This window comes from Vipera ursinii, assembly GCF_947247035.1.
Source record: "Vipera ursinii genome assembly, chromosome: 5".
NCBI lineage: Eukaryota > Metazoa > Chordata > Lepidosauria > Squamata > Viperidae > Vipera > Vipera ursinii.
The window spans coordinates 23636820-23655381 of NC_139518.1; the positions used below are offsets into that span (position 1 = coordinate 23636820).

Sequence of the window (18562 nt, forward strand, 5' to 3'; positions counted from 1 at the left end):
ACTAATTTAACAATTGCAGTGATTCCCCCAACAACTGTGGCAAGATACTGTAGGTCACTTCGAAATGACATTGCAAGTTTTGATACGTCTGGCTTAAGATATTCCAGCATTTCAATATTCAAAAACTTTCCTCTTCCATCACCTCTGACTATACCGATCTTACCAGCAGAACAAACATCTCCACATTTTGCCTCACCTTCTTAAATGAGAATGAGGCATAAAAGAAACAGATGTTTTGAGAAGATGGCACCCTTTCAAACCACCCATTCAACATATTGAACAGGAAAGCCTTGCAAACTAATGTTTCCACCCATTAGTACCTTAGTCAGAGGAGCCCATTTTCAACTAGGTTGAAACCACAACTTTCAAAACTTCTACCAGTGTCTAAAATCTGACTTAGAATGAGAGAACACAAGGAAAAAAGAATGCATCAGAAAGAATGATGAAAGAAAATAAATCACAGAAGTATCCAAATGGGTTCACCTTTATTTAAGGATAAAAATTAAGGCTGACAGTACTTTTTATCATTTACAGATTTTTTTAACTGAGAGTTTTAGGAATAATTCCCTATACAATTGTCTTTGAAAACAGTTGACATGTCTTACTGAAGACTAGAGGGCAAACAAATCTAGCAAGGGTGTCTGCATTCATAAGCTACAGGTTATACATTCCCTCCTGGACCACAACAAGCCTGTTTTATGCAGCTGGTTTTGATTACAGGAATCAATACTATGAAATACATTCAAGACTTGGAAGCCTGTCCATTTAAGTGTACTCCACATTTCATTGCCTGCATAATCCCAGTAATGGATTTAAGAGAAAGAAATCTTTTTTCTGTATTATACTAGTCATACATAAAGAGTCCCTTTTCTGTACAACACGGATAACTTCATTTAAACAATTTACCTATGCACCTTTATATGTTTATTTTTGTCTCTAGTATAATATTTCTTGTAAAGGTTTCCAAACTCCACTTTATCCAACTTAAAAATAAGTACATTTTCTTAAGAAAACAAACTTAATAAATTTACTAATCTAAAACCCATAGAACTTGACAATATGTGCATATCTATAGTGAATATGAAAACAACATTTTAACTCCAACTGCAAACTTCATTATTTAAGTTAAAACTCTGACTCTTCTGACTGTAACTAAGCTTCTTTTTCCCAGGCTATACCTTAATTATGGTAAATCTGAATTTTAAGCTAGCTTAAAACATTGAAACCAGCCAAAATTTTGCTCTCCAAGCCCCAAATATAAAGACACATGAACAGAACTGGAAACATCCCTTGAACTTGAATGACTAGGAAGCATTCCCTCAATCATTTCTGAATTACTATTCCCCACCGAAGATAGGGAATGAAGTTGTTACTACTCAATAGATATAACATTTACTCAGGACTTTTCCTAGAGAATAATTTGGATACAGATCGTGGATTGTAGGTAGATTGGACATCATGAACACTACTCCTACCCTTTGTACTGTCACTGCAAGATCTTGAGAACGTTGAAGAAATTGCAAATAATTATGTGGCACAGCAAACTAGCTGGTAGAGCAAGAGAAGCCTGCAATTTATCCAGGTTCTTTAATCCAATGGAATAAATCAATAGTGTGTGGCTAGCATCATTCTTTCAATGTTAGTTTCTTTTGCATTGTTTTAGGCAAAATCTCATAGTTTGCATTAATTTGCAATGCCCAGAATGAGTCACAAAAGCTATGGCACGTGTAGAAGAGTCAACTCATAGTAACTTCGTTACTTAGTAACTTCCTCCGTTCTAGTTTCACAAACAAAATACTAAGACAGAGTTTTATTTTGATTCAGGTTCAATACACTGGATGTAAAAGATAACTATATTCACGTTTTTTGACTTACAGTAGTTGTAACCTATTCAACAAATGGTGTTAATAGAACCACTAATTCATTCTCAAGTTTACCAAGATGTTTTAAATATGAACGATATAGAAATCAAGCTAATATTTAAACACAGCTTGGTAAAAGTTTTTGAAATGCAGCATTTCCTCGCTTTTATTAGGAAGCCTCACGTAAACAGAAAGCCAAAAGATTTGACTAAAATAAAAATGTAAAAAAGAAAATAAGTCTATAATCCAGCAATTTTGATGGCTGCTGTGATAATTGTCGCTGTGTTTTTCCCCAAGCAGTGAGTTTTAAACTTTTATAGATTATTCATGTTTTTCTCTTGTAACTGATTAAATGTATATTAAATATAGATAGTAACTACATAACGTGGGAAGACATATGATTTAGCATCCTTTAAAAGCTATTTGTTTTGAAAATATTAAAAAGTGGGGAATGGGGTGGTGGGGTGGGGTAGAATATAGTTCTTATCTGGATATATTTCTTGAATACATCAACACTTATTGCCATGAGCTTAAAATGCCAAATGATATGGAACAGGTACTACAATATACAGAAAATAAATATACAATAATCTACAATTCAACAATACTCACTACTCCATTTGGCAAAATATTTATTTATAATAAATCTGTTTCAAAAGCAGTTGGTCACTTTTTTCATTTTACATTATTAATAGCTCTAACAATGGGGTCGGTGAATGTAAATAAATCGTCTCTTTTTACACAGTATACAAAAAAAAAGAGACATTGAAATGACATTTAACAGTAAATACACAAAAAAACCGGAAGAGGCTGTAAGACAAAAAAGGCAAAGCAATATGATTCTGTTTGCACGTAGGCAATGCTGCCGTAAATTATTTACCCGTACATGTCCTCAGCCCCATTTAGCTGACTTCCCCCACCCTCACTCTTAATTTGCAGATTATGTTCCAGGAGAGAAAACAGTAATCACATAAGATGTAGCAGCCGCTCCAGTCACTCTTTTCACAGTACTGCATGTCAACACTGGGAATGGTTTCTGATATAATTTAAAACTGCATACAGTACTTTCAAAGGGGAGGAAAGTAATTACTCCCATTCAGTCGTTCCTGGGGGTTTCGAAGTCAAGTCATACATCACCCGGGAGATGCCAGGAATCTTCTTAATCTCTGTCACCATCTTCAACACAACCTATGTTTTAAACAGCCAGCAAGAAAGAGACATCAAAGGACATAAATGACAGTGTCCCCAGTTGGAAGAAGGGACGTGGTGAGAAAGAAGAGGGAGACAAAATAGGATGGCAGATTAGTATGAAATCAATTAATTCAAATGTTCTGCCTCATCTTCCAGAACAGAATGGAAGGAAGCCAAAATGTCCAAGTGTTTCCTTTTTTAATATATTAATCTGCAAAAAGGCAAATGGCTTGCAGAGGAAAAACAGACATCTAACTTTGGTCTTACCTTCCTGTGAGATTTGTGTTTCATTCTTTGCTAATGCCAGCTACTCATTTCTCCACATTCTAAGCTCTAATTATAAGATTATAATTCCCTTTACTTGTTTTATAGCTCAAACATATAGGTGTATTTTTGTGTGTGTGTTTGTATGGCTCTGAAAATGCCACACAGAATTATCATTAAGCCCTAATGTAAAGAACTGCTGCCACAGACCACACATCTCTGTATAACTTTCAGCAACTGCTTTGTGCTATTTATTCCTAGCAGCAACTGATCTTGGCTCATTGTGAAAAAAATGATAAACAGAGTCAGACTTCGTTAGTATCTCCAATGAAGACCATCATAATGCAATGAAATATCACTTCAACACTGTTGCTAAGAAAATTGTGTACACTTGTTCACTTAATCAACAGGAGTTGAACTTTACTCAAAGAAATCTTAACCCTTTAAATTAATTGTAGCTTCATGTTTGCTACTGCAAACAATCATCTTTGATGGAGTTAGGCACAGATAAAGGCTAGTAACAATAAATATAGTAAGATATTTTTCCTCAATATGATGTCCTCTCTCATCTATCTATCTATCTATCTATCTATCTATCTATCTATCTATCTATCTATCTATCTATCTATCTATCTATCTATCTATCTATCTCTATCTATCTATCTATCATCTATCTATCTATCTATCTATCTATCTATCTATCTATCTATCTATCTATCTATCTATCTATCTATCTATCTATCTATCTATCATTTCCATAATCCTTGATGAAATCAAGCATTGCTACCCTTGCTAGATATTCTAGGACTGGAAATTTAAAAAAAGCCAGAGAACTCATAGCCTTTAGATCACATCTTCTTAGAGCAATGTCTTTCCATATGTGGACTGCCATATTTAAGAGCTAACATTTTTGTTTAAACAAAAAACTATGTTTGGCAATTAAATTTAGACAATCAAGTATGCCCAAGCCACATAGGTTTTATTCTACTGCATTTAAAACATTTGTAACATTTATTTCAATCCCAGATTCAAGCCTATATATGGTTCTGAGATGACACCGATCACGCTCTTGGATGGCCCCTGTGAGGAACAAGATGGGGAGAATGGGTCCATTCCTGCCCGTTGTGACTTCTCAGTGGCCTTCAGTGCCATTGAACATGCTATCCTTCTGGACTGGCTTCAGGGGTTAGGGATGGGCAGCACAGTGTTGTGCCGGTTCTCCACCTTCTTCCAGGGTCAGTTCCAGTTGATATAGATATGTTGGGAGAGATCCAACCCACCATCCCTACTTTGTGGGGTGTTGCAGAGCTCAGACTTCGTCTCCTCTCTTATTTAAAATCTACATGAGGCTGTTGGGTAAGGTGACAGTTTTGAGTGAGATATCATCAATATTGTGATGATACCCAGCTTTCTATCTCCATTCTAGGCTGCCCGAGTTATGCCATGGATGTGCCTGGAGGCTATTTGGGCCAGGATGGAGTGCAATGGGCTTTGGCTCAACCTAAGGAAGACTACCGTAAGTGGCTTTGGGTATTTGGGTTTTCTGTTACTAGGGGTTTTTCCACCTCTGGCCCTGGAACGGATGGGATGGAACTGCCTCAAGACAGATCTAGTGTGCAATTTGGGGCTTTCTTGTATTTGTGGCCCCTACTAGAACATCAGATGGTAGCTGTGGCTAAAAGAGCCCTTGCACACCTTTGAGTTGTACATCAATTGCACCCATTCCAAGACTAGGACGCTCTATTGACTGTAATTCATGCTCTCATAACCTTCCATTTGAAGTACTGCAATAGGGCTGCCTTTGAAGAGCATTTGGAAGTTTCAGCTGGTATAGAATGCTAGTTGCATAGGTTGTAAAAGGTGTCGGCTGCTTAGCACAGATAACAACACTGCTTCAGGGCTGCACTGGTTACCAGTGTTTTTCTAGCAGCAATTCAAGGTGCTGGTTGACACCTTTAAAGCCCTTCATGGCTTGGCACCAGGCTACCTGAGGGCCAGTCTTCTATCCCTTGTTTCTACCCATCCCATTTGGTCCAGCAGGATGGCCATGCACTGGGTCCCATCAACCAAGCAATGTCAGCTAGAGAAGCCTAGGAGAAATGCCTCCTCTGCCGTAGAGAACTGACCTCTGTCTGACCTCTGGAACATTCAGCCTCCAGAGATTAGGATGGCCCAGATCCTGATGGCCTTTTGGAAGGCCTTGAAGACCTGGCTATGTTCCTAGGCCTGGGGGCCCTAATATGTGAAGGGTTCCATTTTCTGGTTACGTTGATACTGATAGATTATAATAAATCTTGGCTGCTATTTGTATTTAATTTCTTTTTGTATTGTGTTTCCATTTATTTGTTTTATGATTGTTTGTCGCCCACAGCCAATAATTTGAGATATGTGACTAAATAAATTGAATAAATTAAGTAAATAAGTATTGGTATACATTTAAAAAAAAATAAGATATTTTCTATTCTAACAGAGAAATCAAAGGCAAGTTTAATTTTCTAAATGCCATTTACCTCTTCTGGTATCTCATTGCCAGGAGTAGCTGCAATGCCAGTCATGAAATCACTTGTAATGAAAGTTCGAATAACCACGGATCTTTGACAGGATGGCTGTTTCTGCAGGGGATCTCGGTCAAAATGTAATGGTGTTAAGATGATTGGCATCTGGCTGATTTTTCCAGAATAACCTTGAATAAAGGAACAAAAATCAACAAAGTATGTACTGGCTAGAAGGTAGCCTTTAGGTGATTTGGATTGATCTGGAATTAATTGATATTTGGACATGAACCCACCAGAAAATCCCAGCTTTGTAGGCTAGAATTGGGAAATGGTATGAAATGAAATGCCTAGAAGATAATGGCAAAAACTCTTGCTGAGAACACTACATTGCTCTGTCACCAAGAGTTGGGTTTGATTCAACAGGTATTTTATTTATACTGGCTTATAGAAAAAACATACTATTAGGTGGAGATAATGAGGTCAACATGGAAAGAAAACTTAAGGGAGGACTAATGGAATACCTTTTTTTTTTTTGCACAGAGATCGTGCAAAACAAATACCAACTTCTTTATTATCATCTGCTTCAATACTTATGGCATTTCACAACAATAAAGAAGGAATTAGACACTCTATTCTACTATGCTTTCGTAAAATATTTGCTGGGACAGATGTTGCAGATGCAAAGCACCACACAAAAGAAAGCTATCACACTAACCGGATTCCCTGAGAATATTATGAGCCTCGAAATCAGCCTGCCGCAATGTGCTGAGAACTCCCGTCGTCAAGAAAGTGGGAGTAACATCGGTGGGAGGTTCTTTGACTGGTGGCCCAAACACATAGACAACCCTAAGAGGAGGGAGAGAAAATCTATGAGACAAAGTGCTCTCCGAGTTTGCTGGATAGACAGCCTTTTGGGGTGGGAGGTACCTTTGGATTTTTCTCAGTATGTGTAGGATATAATCTCAAAATGCTATGGAAAATCTGCCTGTTGACAGATTTGTGAATCTTTCTGTGCCAGTCATTTTTAAAAAAGACAAAAGGTTTCCAACTCTAGGGGACGGTGCTCACCTCCATTTCCTAGCCAAGGGAGCCAATGTTGTCTGAAGATGCTTCTGTGGCTATGTGGCCAGTATGACTATATGCCAAGGCACACAGAATGCTATTACCTTCCCATCAAAATGGTACCTATTTATCTACTTGCATTTGCATGCTTTGGAACTGCTAGGTGGGAAGGAGCTGGGGCAAAAACAGGAGTTCACCCAGTCATGTGATGCTTGGGTCTCAAACTGCCCACCGTCCAGTCAATACATCTAGATTCTTAACTGCTAGGCCATCGTGCCTTCTGGGCCAAAGATATCTGCAAATAAATCTGATGGCCAGAAGTTGGTGATTTGCTTTAAAGCATGCCAGATTGACAGACAGACAGCCTGTGGGTGCTTGAACACATTTTAAATTAAAATACTTTTTAAAAGTCACAGGGAACAGGGAACCTGCTGAGCATAACATGCTAAATGAAGTTTCTAGGGAAATGGTGATACCTGATGACATTATGTTGCCTATCCCTGTATTAATCAATAATGCATGGAATTGGCTAAATATATCTTTGTTCAAACAATGCATCTAAAAGTTATAGTATCTTTAAGATTACATGTAGTTCCAAACCTTTAATCATGCAAAGCTTGTCTGCAGCTCCAGTAAATCAAAGAGACATATTTTCAATAAAAGCCCATGTATTTTTGTATCTCATTCTGAAAATACAGACTTGCTTTCAGAAAGCAAGTAATTCATGCTTCCTGTTACATTTTAAAGCGTCTGCTAAAAAAAGAGTCATGCCTCCAATTCACAGGAGTAGTGTTCCTTAACTTTTTGCAAACCAGAAATGATGCATTTATATTGTAAAATATAAAAATAATACCCCTCCATTACTAACAATTACATGACCAATACATATAAAACATAAAATTACAATAATGCAATAAACTATCAACAAGACTGGATAGTTCTCTTGTCAAATTACCAAAAAAAAATAGCATGTGGATTGAGTCATGGAATTATGTTATAAATCAGAAGCTAGGGTTTCGACTCTTCTTGTTATCAGTATTCTAAAACAGGGCTTTTCAACCTTTTCACCCATTGTACCACTTTTAGGATATGGCAACTTCCAAGTACCACCAGTTGCCTAGCAAGGTGTCAAAAACTTGATGAGCCTGTCTGCCCCGTCTGAGGTTTTCATTGCTGTGAGCATTTCTGTTGAGGATTGGCAGCGGGGGTGGGGTGGGGTGGGTGTTTGGTTTTTATTCCCATCTGCTGGGTGGTTGCAGCAGGTTTTGGTCACTTCACATGACCCTGGGATACTGTGACCATACATTCCAGCTGACTGGCGCTTCTTCTGAGCTCCAGCTGGAGCCTGGCACTGATCCTGGCGCTTCTGCTGAGCCCTGATAGCCCTGCAGCTCCAGCCATCTCTCGCTCAGGCTTGTGCAGTGCTACCACCAGTTCAGCTCATTCTCCTCCCTGCTACCACTTTTCTAGGATGGTCGTGTACCACCTGCCAATGTACCACAGATGGTACCCATACCAATGGTTGAAAAGCCCTGTTCTAAAAGGCATATAGGAAATGTAAAGTATTTTTATCTGCTTCTTACACATAAATTTTCCCCCAGTGACCCCCCAGTGAATCCTAGATAACAAAGTATTAATGGTCTATGTAGTGATGGACATATTACCGATTTATGTTGTGACACATCCGTGGTATGAGTCTGGCTAGGAACATAAGGGACTCCCAAGGCGGAGCACCTTTACTGGAGATTCCACATACATAGCTATAAGAACGACCATCACCCTATGAAATAGCAACACAAGAACACAACTTTTAAACATTTACAACAATATGTATTGGAATCAACAACTCAAGCCAAAGAAGCGCTTGGACAAGGCTATATAGATACTCTCACATAAGCCTATCCCCAGATAAGCTGACTTTTGAATTTTTAACCAAAATACCATGAAAAATGCACCACCCACAATCAAGTCAGCCCTTAAAATCTTCATATTTTTTTAATGTCCACAATTAACGTATCCATGGGTTGTGCGCATTTCTTATAGTAGTTTGATTAAAACTTCAAGAGTCGGCTTATCTGGAGATGGGCCTATACATGACTATATATATAGGATACATAGGTCCTTTAAAAAAGTATTACCTTATATACTCGTGGATAAGCCCATCCCCAGATAAGCCCTATTTTGGGGGTGTATTTTGGTACCTTAAAATCTCAGCTTATCTGCGAGTAGATATGGTAGTTACCTGTTGGATATGCAGCTCAGCCACTTTTTACAGCCAAGTTCACACTCTTGAAATGTGAAGGCAAACACTTGAACAATGGTACATCTTTTCTTGATTTTCAGTAGAAAATTATTTAATTGATTTCAAGTGTGAAGCCTCTAATAGAATTAATGCACCTACAAAACACATTTTAAAAGCCCTCAAACCTGGAAAAAAGAGGAAAAAGCACGTCAAAAATTCTAATTACACCTTCTTAGGCAACATCTTAGTGCCACAGCCCTCTTGGGCATGGTTCTTGACAATTAAAGTAATAACTGTAAGATGTTGTCCTAAGCTGTGAAAATATTCCTTGCTTGCAGAGACAGAGGCATTACTTTCAGCTGCAGTAAGAAAAGCAATGTATTACAGATGGGAGAATTTCTGCAATTCAGTCATGCTGGCTAGAAAGTCTGAAATTAGAAATTCTCACACATATGGAGGACAGCAGGCTGGAAAAGTCTGGGCTCCTCAAGTCTTAATGGAGGACAATTCTTAAGAAGGTCTGTATATTGGACAATGGGTACTGATAGGATGGAAAGCTAGAATTTTCCATTATTCTGTCCTAGAAGCCTTCCCTGACATCAAATTGAAATATTCAGTGCTGAAGGATATAACTTACACCTAGATGCCCAGATCATAATCCACAACTTACAAAGAAAAAGAAAATTCAAAATAAAATAAAATGCTCTAAATAGGTCATAAGATTACAGCGGTGATCATTCTCTTCCATAATCTCCAGGAAGATAAATGATATATTTCAAAATTAATATTACAAATAGCAAGATTCTACAAAAATGTAACTTGATGACCATAACCTGGAGGATTGATGAGAGTTAAAGTTTAAAAGAATGCTTTAACTTAAAAAAGTAAGACTTTAGCACAACATAGAAATAAAAAAAAGGCCTACTACAAATCCCTGGCTAAATGTTTAATTTATGTCTACAGAGCAAATTATGAAGCAAAAGTTCCTCTTTATATATTTAATGAAATGAATGGTGCTTATCTCAGAAAAGTGACTCTGAAAAATTAAAACAAAAATCACAATGGGAAACCCATGATGCCGGCGTCAACTTCCCTCCGCCCAGTACGTGCCCACAGAGAGGGCCTCCTCAGGGTGCCTCCGGTCAGGGAATGTCGACTGGTGGCCCCCAGGGGGAGGGCCTTCTCTGTGGGCGCTCCGGCATTATGGAACCAACTGCCGGTTGAGCTCCGGATGGCATCAGACCTCCGATCCTTCCGTTGCGGGTTGAAGACCCACTTATTTGAATTAGCTGGTCTGGCCTGATGGGGGAATATGGGTTTTTAAATTGATTTTTAGTATTTATTATTGTTGTTTTTAATCGGGCACTGGTTTAATTTCCTTTTAACTTTTGTATTGTTATTTATATATGCCCTGTGAACCGCCCTGAGTCCCTAGGGAGAAGGGCGGTATAGAAATCAAATAAAACTAAACTAAACTAAACTAAAATAATAAGCCCCAATCACCACACACACAAACACAAACACAAACACACACACACACAGACACACACACAAAGACGTATCAACAAGAGCAGACCTCACCTAACCTCTTGACCTGAACATCTGGAGAAACAGCCAGTTGTTCAGAACCTTGCAAAAGACCAATAAGATTGAAGCTATCCAGATTTTCAGGAAGGGGAGTTTCATAGGGTTGCAACTTTCCTTTCAGTCAGAGGCTATGGAGATCAATGGTATTCCCATGCCTTTTCCAGCCTTGGTTACAGATACAGAACTTGGAGGAATCCTGCCAAGTTCTATATCTCAGTCTCAAAACAGAAAATGTTTCTATCTGCAGCAGAGAAGTACTGATCTATATGACTGTGCACATGACTCAGGACACCTATCTCTTCTACCAATGCCTGGTATGAGTGGCTGGCTGGCAAATAACATTTATAACAGCTTGATAATCCTTCTGTATGTCATATATCTACTATTCCCAGACTTTGCAAAGTAACCTTTTAGATATTTTGTACTCTTTTTTTTCTTGACTATGTTTAATGGCTTCTCTTTCATTTTATGGTTACTCTTCAACTTTTGTCTCCTTCCTAAGGAGATTTTATTTAGAATTCAGTTTTTTTAAAAAAAAAACCTTTGCAACATCTATTGTTTTCCCTATTTTTATATATTTTTGCCACAGACCCAGCTTCACCAACCTGGACTCCCACTGTTTTGATTGGCAGCAAAAAGGCATTTAATGAATGCAGACTTGTGATCTCCATCAATTTCTCCTGGTCTTCTTCAGCTGTACATGCTTTGACCCTCTGTAGCAGTGTGTGAGGCTAGACAACAAAGCAATTAATTCTACGTATTATAAAAGGTTAGTTGGCTATGCATCCCTAGCAAACACAATAGTTGAACTTAAAAGTTACAAAGGATTATAATATAAAGGAGGATGAAGGGATAGATTTTAATATTCTTTAATAAATAATCACTCTGGGAGCTACTTTGAAAATAGGAACAAAGGTTAACAGCACAGGTAAAACCTGCTTTGGACCTCTGATGTGCATACAAATAGTTATGGTTTTCTACCAAAATCTTTCAAAGGATTAATGTATTGTATACATGTATTGTAAGCCACCCAGTGTCATTTCATTATAAAATGGGCAGCAAATAAATTTAATAAATATATAATTATAACAGTATGCCTTTCTGCCAGTTGGGAAAAGTTGAAATTTGGATCGCCAAGCTAGTTTAGCATATCATTTATATAGATAGACACATTAAAAATGTAATTCAACATCAACATTTAGAAAGATGTGACAGTATATTTACGGATTCTAGGAATCATATGCAGTTATGGCTCTTCTTTTTGTGTATTTTTTTTACTCAAGTAGTGATGACTAACTAGAGAAAGTGATAGCCAATATAACAAAACTGCATCAAAAACTGTAAGAAAAAAAGAAAAACATGGGGCAAAAAGTGAGGAAATATCAGACAGGATATAAGAAAGTGGCCTGAAAATATTTCAGTCAGGCCTTTAAATTATTTCAAATACTTCGAATTCTAGCATAAACGTAAGCAAAATGAAAAAAATAAAGAAAAGAATTTATACCTAGTGCTAATTTGTATTAGTAACTAGTATTACCTTTTTAACACTTGCAGAAAAGTCTGCTATGATTTTCAAAATGTTATTAGTTTCAGGGAAATCTTTGCAAACATATGGTTCTTCAGCACAGATTACTCTAATGGCAAGGCCAGGACCTAAAAGGCAAAAATGGAATACTGTAACATCATCTGTAGCAATGTGAAGATGTTTCAGAAATATGACAGCAACTAAGAGCAGGGTAACCATCGTTCTCACAAAGCAATTCAGCAAAGGGTTTGCAAATATATAAACACGCCTATCATGTCTGAAATGCATCAGAAATACTAAGAACATTCACTAAAAATGAGATAGGAGGCGGGCTGTGTACCCAGCTTTCTTTCCTATTTCAAATACTACTTCTCCCCTTACTCTCCTATCTAGCAATATTCTGATCCTGTTGTTCTATTCCCCTCCCCCCTTTTTTCCTCCATGTAATTCTGCTTCTTTTTCTACGCTTATAAGTTAACTCTAGAATTTACAGGAGGGAAAGAGAAATAGATACCTATAAAAAAAACTAAATAATTTGTAAAATGTGGCTTTTTCAGTGGGTGCTTGGGAAAAAATAAGATTTTTTTTAAATAGATGGGTTTCAATTCCCACATGGCCCTTTGGAACTTCTTAGAATCAGAGATTCTATTATTCTTCTAAGTGTTTATACATTTAATTAATTTTATACCTGGGAATGGATGTCTGGAAACTACTTCTTCAGGCAAACCAAGCTCTCTCCCAAGCACTCTTACTTCATCCTTGTGGAAATCTTTCAGTGGCTCTATTACTTTTCCCTGTAAGGGAAAACAGTATGATTTACATTACGGAACCCATTTTTAAATAGCATGTACTTAATAACAAAATTCTAATGTATTACTGCTATTAAGATTATCATTTCAATCTTGCATTTACAATCCCAATATCAGCAAAAGCAAAAATAGGGAAGTGATTCAAACAGCTCTATTTGTAACACCAATATATATATATACCTATATGCATTCAATATATTTACAGTCACACTCCACAGAATTAGCACAATCTATTTATTTTAATTTATTGTTGCTAAGCAGAAAATAAATTTTGATCTATTTGTAAGATTGAATCTAAAATTGCTTACGTATTTAGAAGAACAGTAGGTGGTCTCATTTTCTGCAGGCTATATAGCAGACATGTCAAACACAAGGCCCGGGGGCCAGATCCGGCCCGCGAAGTGGTTTCATGCGGCCCGTGAAGCCATCCTGAAAACAGTGAGGGAACGGCCCCCACTGCCTTGGCCCTGGCCCAGAGACCATCCTTCTGCCAGAGACCCTCAGATCTGTCCCACTCCTGCCCAGGCCCCCATAGGCAACCTTGAGGCGAACGATGTAGAGCTGGCCACGCCCACCCAGTAGTCCATACGCACTCTAGCCACGCCTACCCAGTAGGCCATGCCCACCCTGGCCACACCCACCCGGCCCCCTGAGGGCAACCGCAATGCTGATGCGGCCCTCAATGAAATTGAGTTTGACACCCCTGCTATATAGTATACAAATATTTTGAATTGCAGTTTAGTTCTTATGTGAAAGTACTAAGGTAAAGGTAAAGGTTCCCCCGCACGTGCGTGCTAGTCGCTTCCGACTCTAGGGGCCGGTGCTCATCTCCGTTTCAAAGCCGAAGAGCCAGTGCTTGTCCGAGGACGTCTCCGTGGTCATGTGGCCGGCATGACTAGACGCCAAAGGCGCACAGAACGCTGTTACCTTCCCACCGTAGTGGTCCCTATTTTTCTACTTGCATTTTTACGTGCTTTCGAACTGCTAGGTTGGCAGAAGCTGGGACGAGTAACAGGCGCTCACTCTGTTACGCGGCGCTCGGGATTCGACCTGCCAAACTGCTGACCTTCTGATCGACAGGCTCAGCGTCCTAACCCACTGAGCCACTGCGTCCCTTGGTGAAAGTACTATTAAATGTCAAAAATAATTATTTAACTAGCAAAACGTTATACTACTAGATGAGCAATTAGAAAAAAATTGACTTTACCAGTGCTAAATTATTTCTCAAAAAAAGTGAAACGTCAGATGTGGTGTTCTATTTACCTCTTCCCGTAACTTTCTGATGAGTTCTGTGTCATTGTGATGGGTCTTGATGACTTCTGCTTTGCCACTAGCAATAACTGAAGCACTTTCAATTAGATCAGGCCTCAGTGTTCCTTGAGCGAGGAAGACTTCTTCTGGTTTCAGATTCAATTCTCCAATAACTTCATTAGCAATCTACACATGGGGTTGAGACAGAGAAAGACTTTGGATGATATTCTACAAGTAAGTTACAAACTGCAAGGTCTCAGGAATGACAACTATGCCAATAGACAGTCTTCTCTCATTGAAGACAATTGAGAGCAGAAATTCCTTTGCTAAGCAACGCAGTCATAAGATATGACATCACATGACCACACTAACTTAGAACAGTCCTGTCCCAACTGCTATCACTAAGCAAATCCCACGTGATCACAATGTCCAGAATCACATGATTGCAACCTTCTGCCAGCTTCCCCACTGACTTTGCCTGCTGGAAGCCTGTTTTGAAGGTTACAGATGATGATCATTTGATTGCAGGATGGCTGCAACATCGTGACTGCAAGCTGGTATTATAATCATAATCATGGAACTATAGGGATGCTACAACGGCCACAATTATGAGGATCCATCATAAATACTCCTTGTTCAGCACTGTTGTAAATTTAAGCAGTTGCTGAACAAGTGGACGTTAAGGGAAGACAACCTGTATAGCAAGTGATAATCATATTATTAGGTAATGTTTTGAATACATAGGCAAAAAATTGTGTTGGAAAACCTTGAGGGTACACATATAGGACCTGCCAGCAACTCCTAACATGAAATGTGCCTTTTCCAGCCTAGTGATGCCTGGAACTATGTGAACAAGTCACATAATCTGAAGTCTAAAGCACCGCATAGTTTTAATTCACGTAGAGTTAGTCCTTTGTGGTGAGCAAGATCAGGGAACAGGAGTCAATAGGGTTTGGGAAAGTTCTGCAACACAGTTAATGTAATGCAAGAGAATCTTTAAAGTTTCTCAAAGCCCCTTTCTACTTAAATTTATATCTAACACAATCAAGGGGGAGTTTTTTTGAGTTTCTTTCCCACATTTTCCACTTTCCTAGGACTCAAATGCTTTTTCTATCTAGTGATGTGGCATTTCCCATTCCCTTCTCTGCTCAAACTGACATTCTGTGGCATTTAGCAGGAAACCAAATTACTACAACATTTTGCTCTTTTATAGTCTATGGTCTGCATAAGAAATTTACCAAAGTGAGGAACTCCACAGCATTGGGAGAAAACAATGCAACTCACTGGGAATAGTTATGTTCCTTTTTTTTTAATCCATGTTTTATTACAACATCATTTCTTTGTGAATACACTTTTGTATGCATGCATATAATAGGCTTTTGCTTAGTACTTTGTTCATTATGCTCCTATTATACTTTTATCACATTTAGAAAACTGTTTAATATTTTAAGCTGGGCTGGAAACAGCTGCATCATAACAATTTGTTCTGGCTGCAAGAGAAACCTTAATGCTTTCACAGCAAGTTATGAAACACGAGTTGTAGACAATTTCAAAGAAGCCCAAAGCAAAAATGATTAGCGTGGCACAACTGAATCGTAATATGATTATTTTCAGCGTACATGAAATAAAATGAATGATAGGTGACCCCTACTGGACAAAACTGTAGGTTTCCTTAAAAGACAGTTTCGTTTCATTATTATTAAAGGCTTATGGCTAAAAGAATCCACAAGCCTGCAGGGAAAAAAAGGATTTGGATTATCTGAATATGCCTGAATTATGTCCTACTACTGTTAGGATAGACAGTAATCACCAAAATAGTGGGAAAGGCCAGATAAACTATAGCATGGTTTTTACCACGTAATCTGTGAGTATTTGCTTTACCCTACGATTTATGATGTATAAACAACACAGGGAATGTAAACGAGGTAATTTGATCTTTTCAAGTATTCCATCACAGCAGGGATATTTAGTCAGTGGGTCAGTTTTCAAAAATATTTCTGAAGAAATATGCTAGTTGATACAAGTACTCTATACATTCCTAAGAGCAAATTCGTATAAACCATTACACAGTTGCCATAAAAACTGAAGAAATGATTTGCTTGAGATTTCTCAAAACCAGAGACAGACAATATACCAATGGGCATATACACTAAGTACCTTCACAAAAGTGTCACCAATAATCTTGCGTTTTTCCTCAGGACTTGTAGTCATATTCAGTGTCTTACTGATCCTTTTTCGAGGAGTTCTGTCTTCTTCAGAGATGGGTAAAGTTGTTGTACCATTGTAGAACCAATGAGCTGCATTTACCACTACATAATATACAGGATGTTGTTGTTAGTAACATTGCTAAAATATTTTGAAAACTAATATTCTAACATTTTTCCCATTTCAAGGATTCAGCGCTGGAAAATTAATTCAAGGTCTCTCTCTCTCTCTCTCTCTCTCACACACACACACACACAAAAATAACAAGCTGTATTAAATTACAAAATTACAACCTTGTTGCCAGGATAAAACCTTTTTTATTTACCCAGCCAGATATTTCACCTAATGTAACAGAAAACTAACCAAACCCTTTCTTCCATTGGAATGTAATAAATCACCTAATTTCCTTAGACAGCACCAAGAGATTTCAATTTCCTAATGCCTAACATGGGAACATAAGCAGTATCCCTCGTTTGGATCTGTGGCCCATCTACACCAGCATCTGTTCTCACAGTGGCCAACCAATCGCATAAGGGAGCCTATTAGCCTCCCAAGAGAAAGCCTTCAAAGGAGGTCTCTCTGCCACCAAGGCTAATAGGAACTTATCCCCATGAGGTCCATGAATTAGCCCAATCCGTTTTTGAACTCAGCCAAGCTTGCATCACATCTTATGGTAGAGAATTCCAAAGTTTCATTATGTGTTGTGCAAAAGAACAAAGGCAACAGCAGATTTTTACTAAATTAAGCCTTTAGTAGTCATTGTAGACAGGGAGACAAGCAAGGATATCAGGAGTTGGAAGTTGAGAGGTTCTCCCTACTCAGTTGGTACAATTTTTGCTGGAGGCCTTTCCCTGTCACTCAAGAGATCCTACTCTGGAACCACTGAAGAAAGTATTAAATCAATGAGTCCATGGAAAAGTCTGCCAGATGAGTGATGAGAACAGGGAGAGATTAAAAAAATGGATCTATCCAAGTTTTGGAGTATTCAAACAGTGTCATAGAAAGGAAAAATAAGCTATAGAATGTAGTTTCTCCATATAGTTTCTGAGGTATAAGTTCCCTCAACCAGGTAGGCACAACGTTTTCTGCTTTTAGAAAAGCAGTAAAGATCTTCCTCTTTAGCCAGCTGTTTTTAACCTTCAATTATGGTGACTTTAACCACTGAAATTTATTCTTTATTACTGGCTGCCTTGAATGCTGATTGGATAGTAGGCAACATTCTTATGAATAGACTGTAATAAAGACAATAAAAAAATGCTGAGATATCTACCAAAAGGTCCCATAACTTGCATGATGATGATATTATCTACCCAATATATAAAATATTTGCAAATATATTTTCCAAGAAAAGTCTTAAATTCTGAAGGATTCCTATTTTTCAAAACCAAAAAATAAAATGAGGTAATCTATCCATCACTTAAATTTTTAAAAGGCAGAAGCTAAATACTCTAAAATTCAACAGAGATAATGGAAAGATTTTTTTTTTAAAAAAAAACTTAGTACAAGAGGGATACCTTTGACTTGAATTCCCAATTTTTTTAGTGCCTCCTCCACTGATTGACTTTCTCTCTTGCGCATGAATCCATTATCTATGTGCACTGCTATCACCTGGTCTTGATTTAAAGCACGGTTGAGTAAAGCTGTGCACACTGTAGAATCTACGCCTCCACTGAGTAAAACCTGAAAGGGTTCAATGGAAACCAAAATAATTAAATCCGCTTTCCCCATCTAGTAACTTTTAGAAGCGTTAAAAAGTACAGGTCCCAGAATTCCCAACCAGTCTATGCAAGCCGTAGTCTAACATATATAAGGAAACACAAAGTGAAAAGGCTGCAATAAATACATTTAACGGACAGAACAGTATGATCAAGAATAGCATTCTATTTGCTTTTTTAGTTCTCACTGTTTCTATTACAGGATCAGACATTTGTAGCATGTAGCTTCATTTCTGTAATTTAACCCTGGGTTGTGGCTGAAAAAAATTGCTCTTTCCCGTTTCACTCCATACAATGCGGTCATTGTTCAGCAAACAAAAAAGCCTTTTAAAAATACAAAAATATGAAAACTGA

General features: G+C 38.0%; 1 protein-coding gene across 1 annotated transcript in view; it reads right to left on the bottom strand.

The window, feature by feature from the left end:
- Positions 1 to 466: 466 nt before the first annotated feature.
- The window catches only part of GMPS (guanine monophosphate synthase), a 45678-nt gene continuing 27582 nt past the window's right edge, over positions 467 to 18562 (bottom strand). Inside the window, exons 7-16 of the mRNA XM_083364985.1 lie at positions 18008 to 18173; positions 16446 to 16597; positions 14301 to 14474; positions 12917 to 13022; positions 12241 to 12356; positions 11309 to 11434; positions 8539 to 8654; positions 6528 to 6658; positions 5828 to 6000; positions 467 to 3050 (exon numbers count right to left, since the gene is read on the bottom strand). Of these exons, the coding sequence (XP_083221111.1) occupies positions 2949 to 3050; positions 5828 to 6000; positions 6528 to 6658; positions 8539 to 8654; positions 11309 to 11434; positions 12241 to 12356; positions 12917 to 13022; positions 14301 to 14474; positions 16446 to 16597; positions 18008 to 18173 (1362 nt within the window). The 3' untranslated portion in view covers positions 467 to 2948. The remainder of the gene's footprint in view (positions 3051 to 5827; positions 6001 to 6527; positions 6659 to 8538; positions 8655 to 11308; positions 11435 to 12240; positions 12357 to 12916; positions 13023 to 14300; positions 14475 to 16445; positions 16598 to 18007; positions 18174 to 18562) is intronic.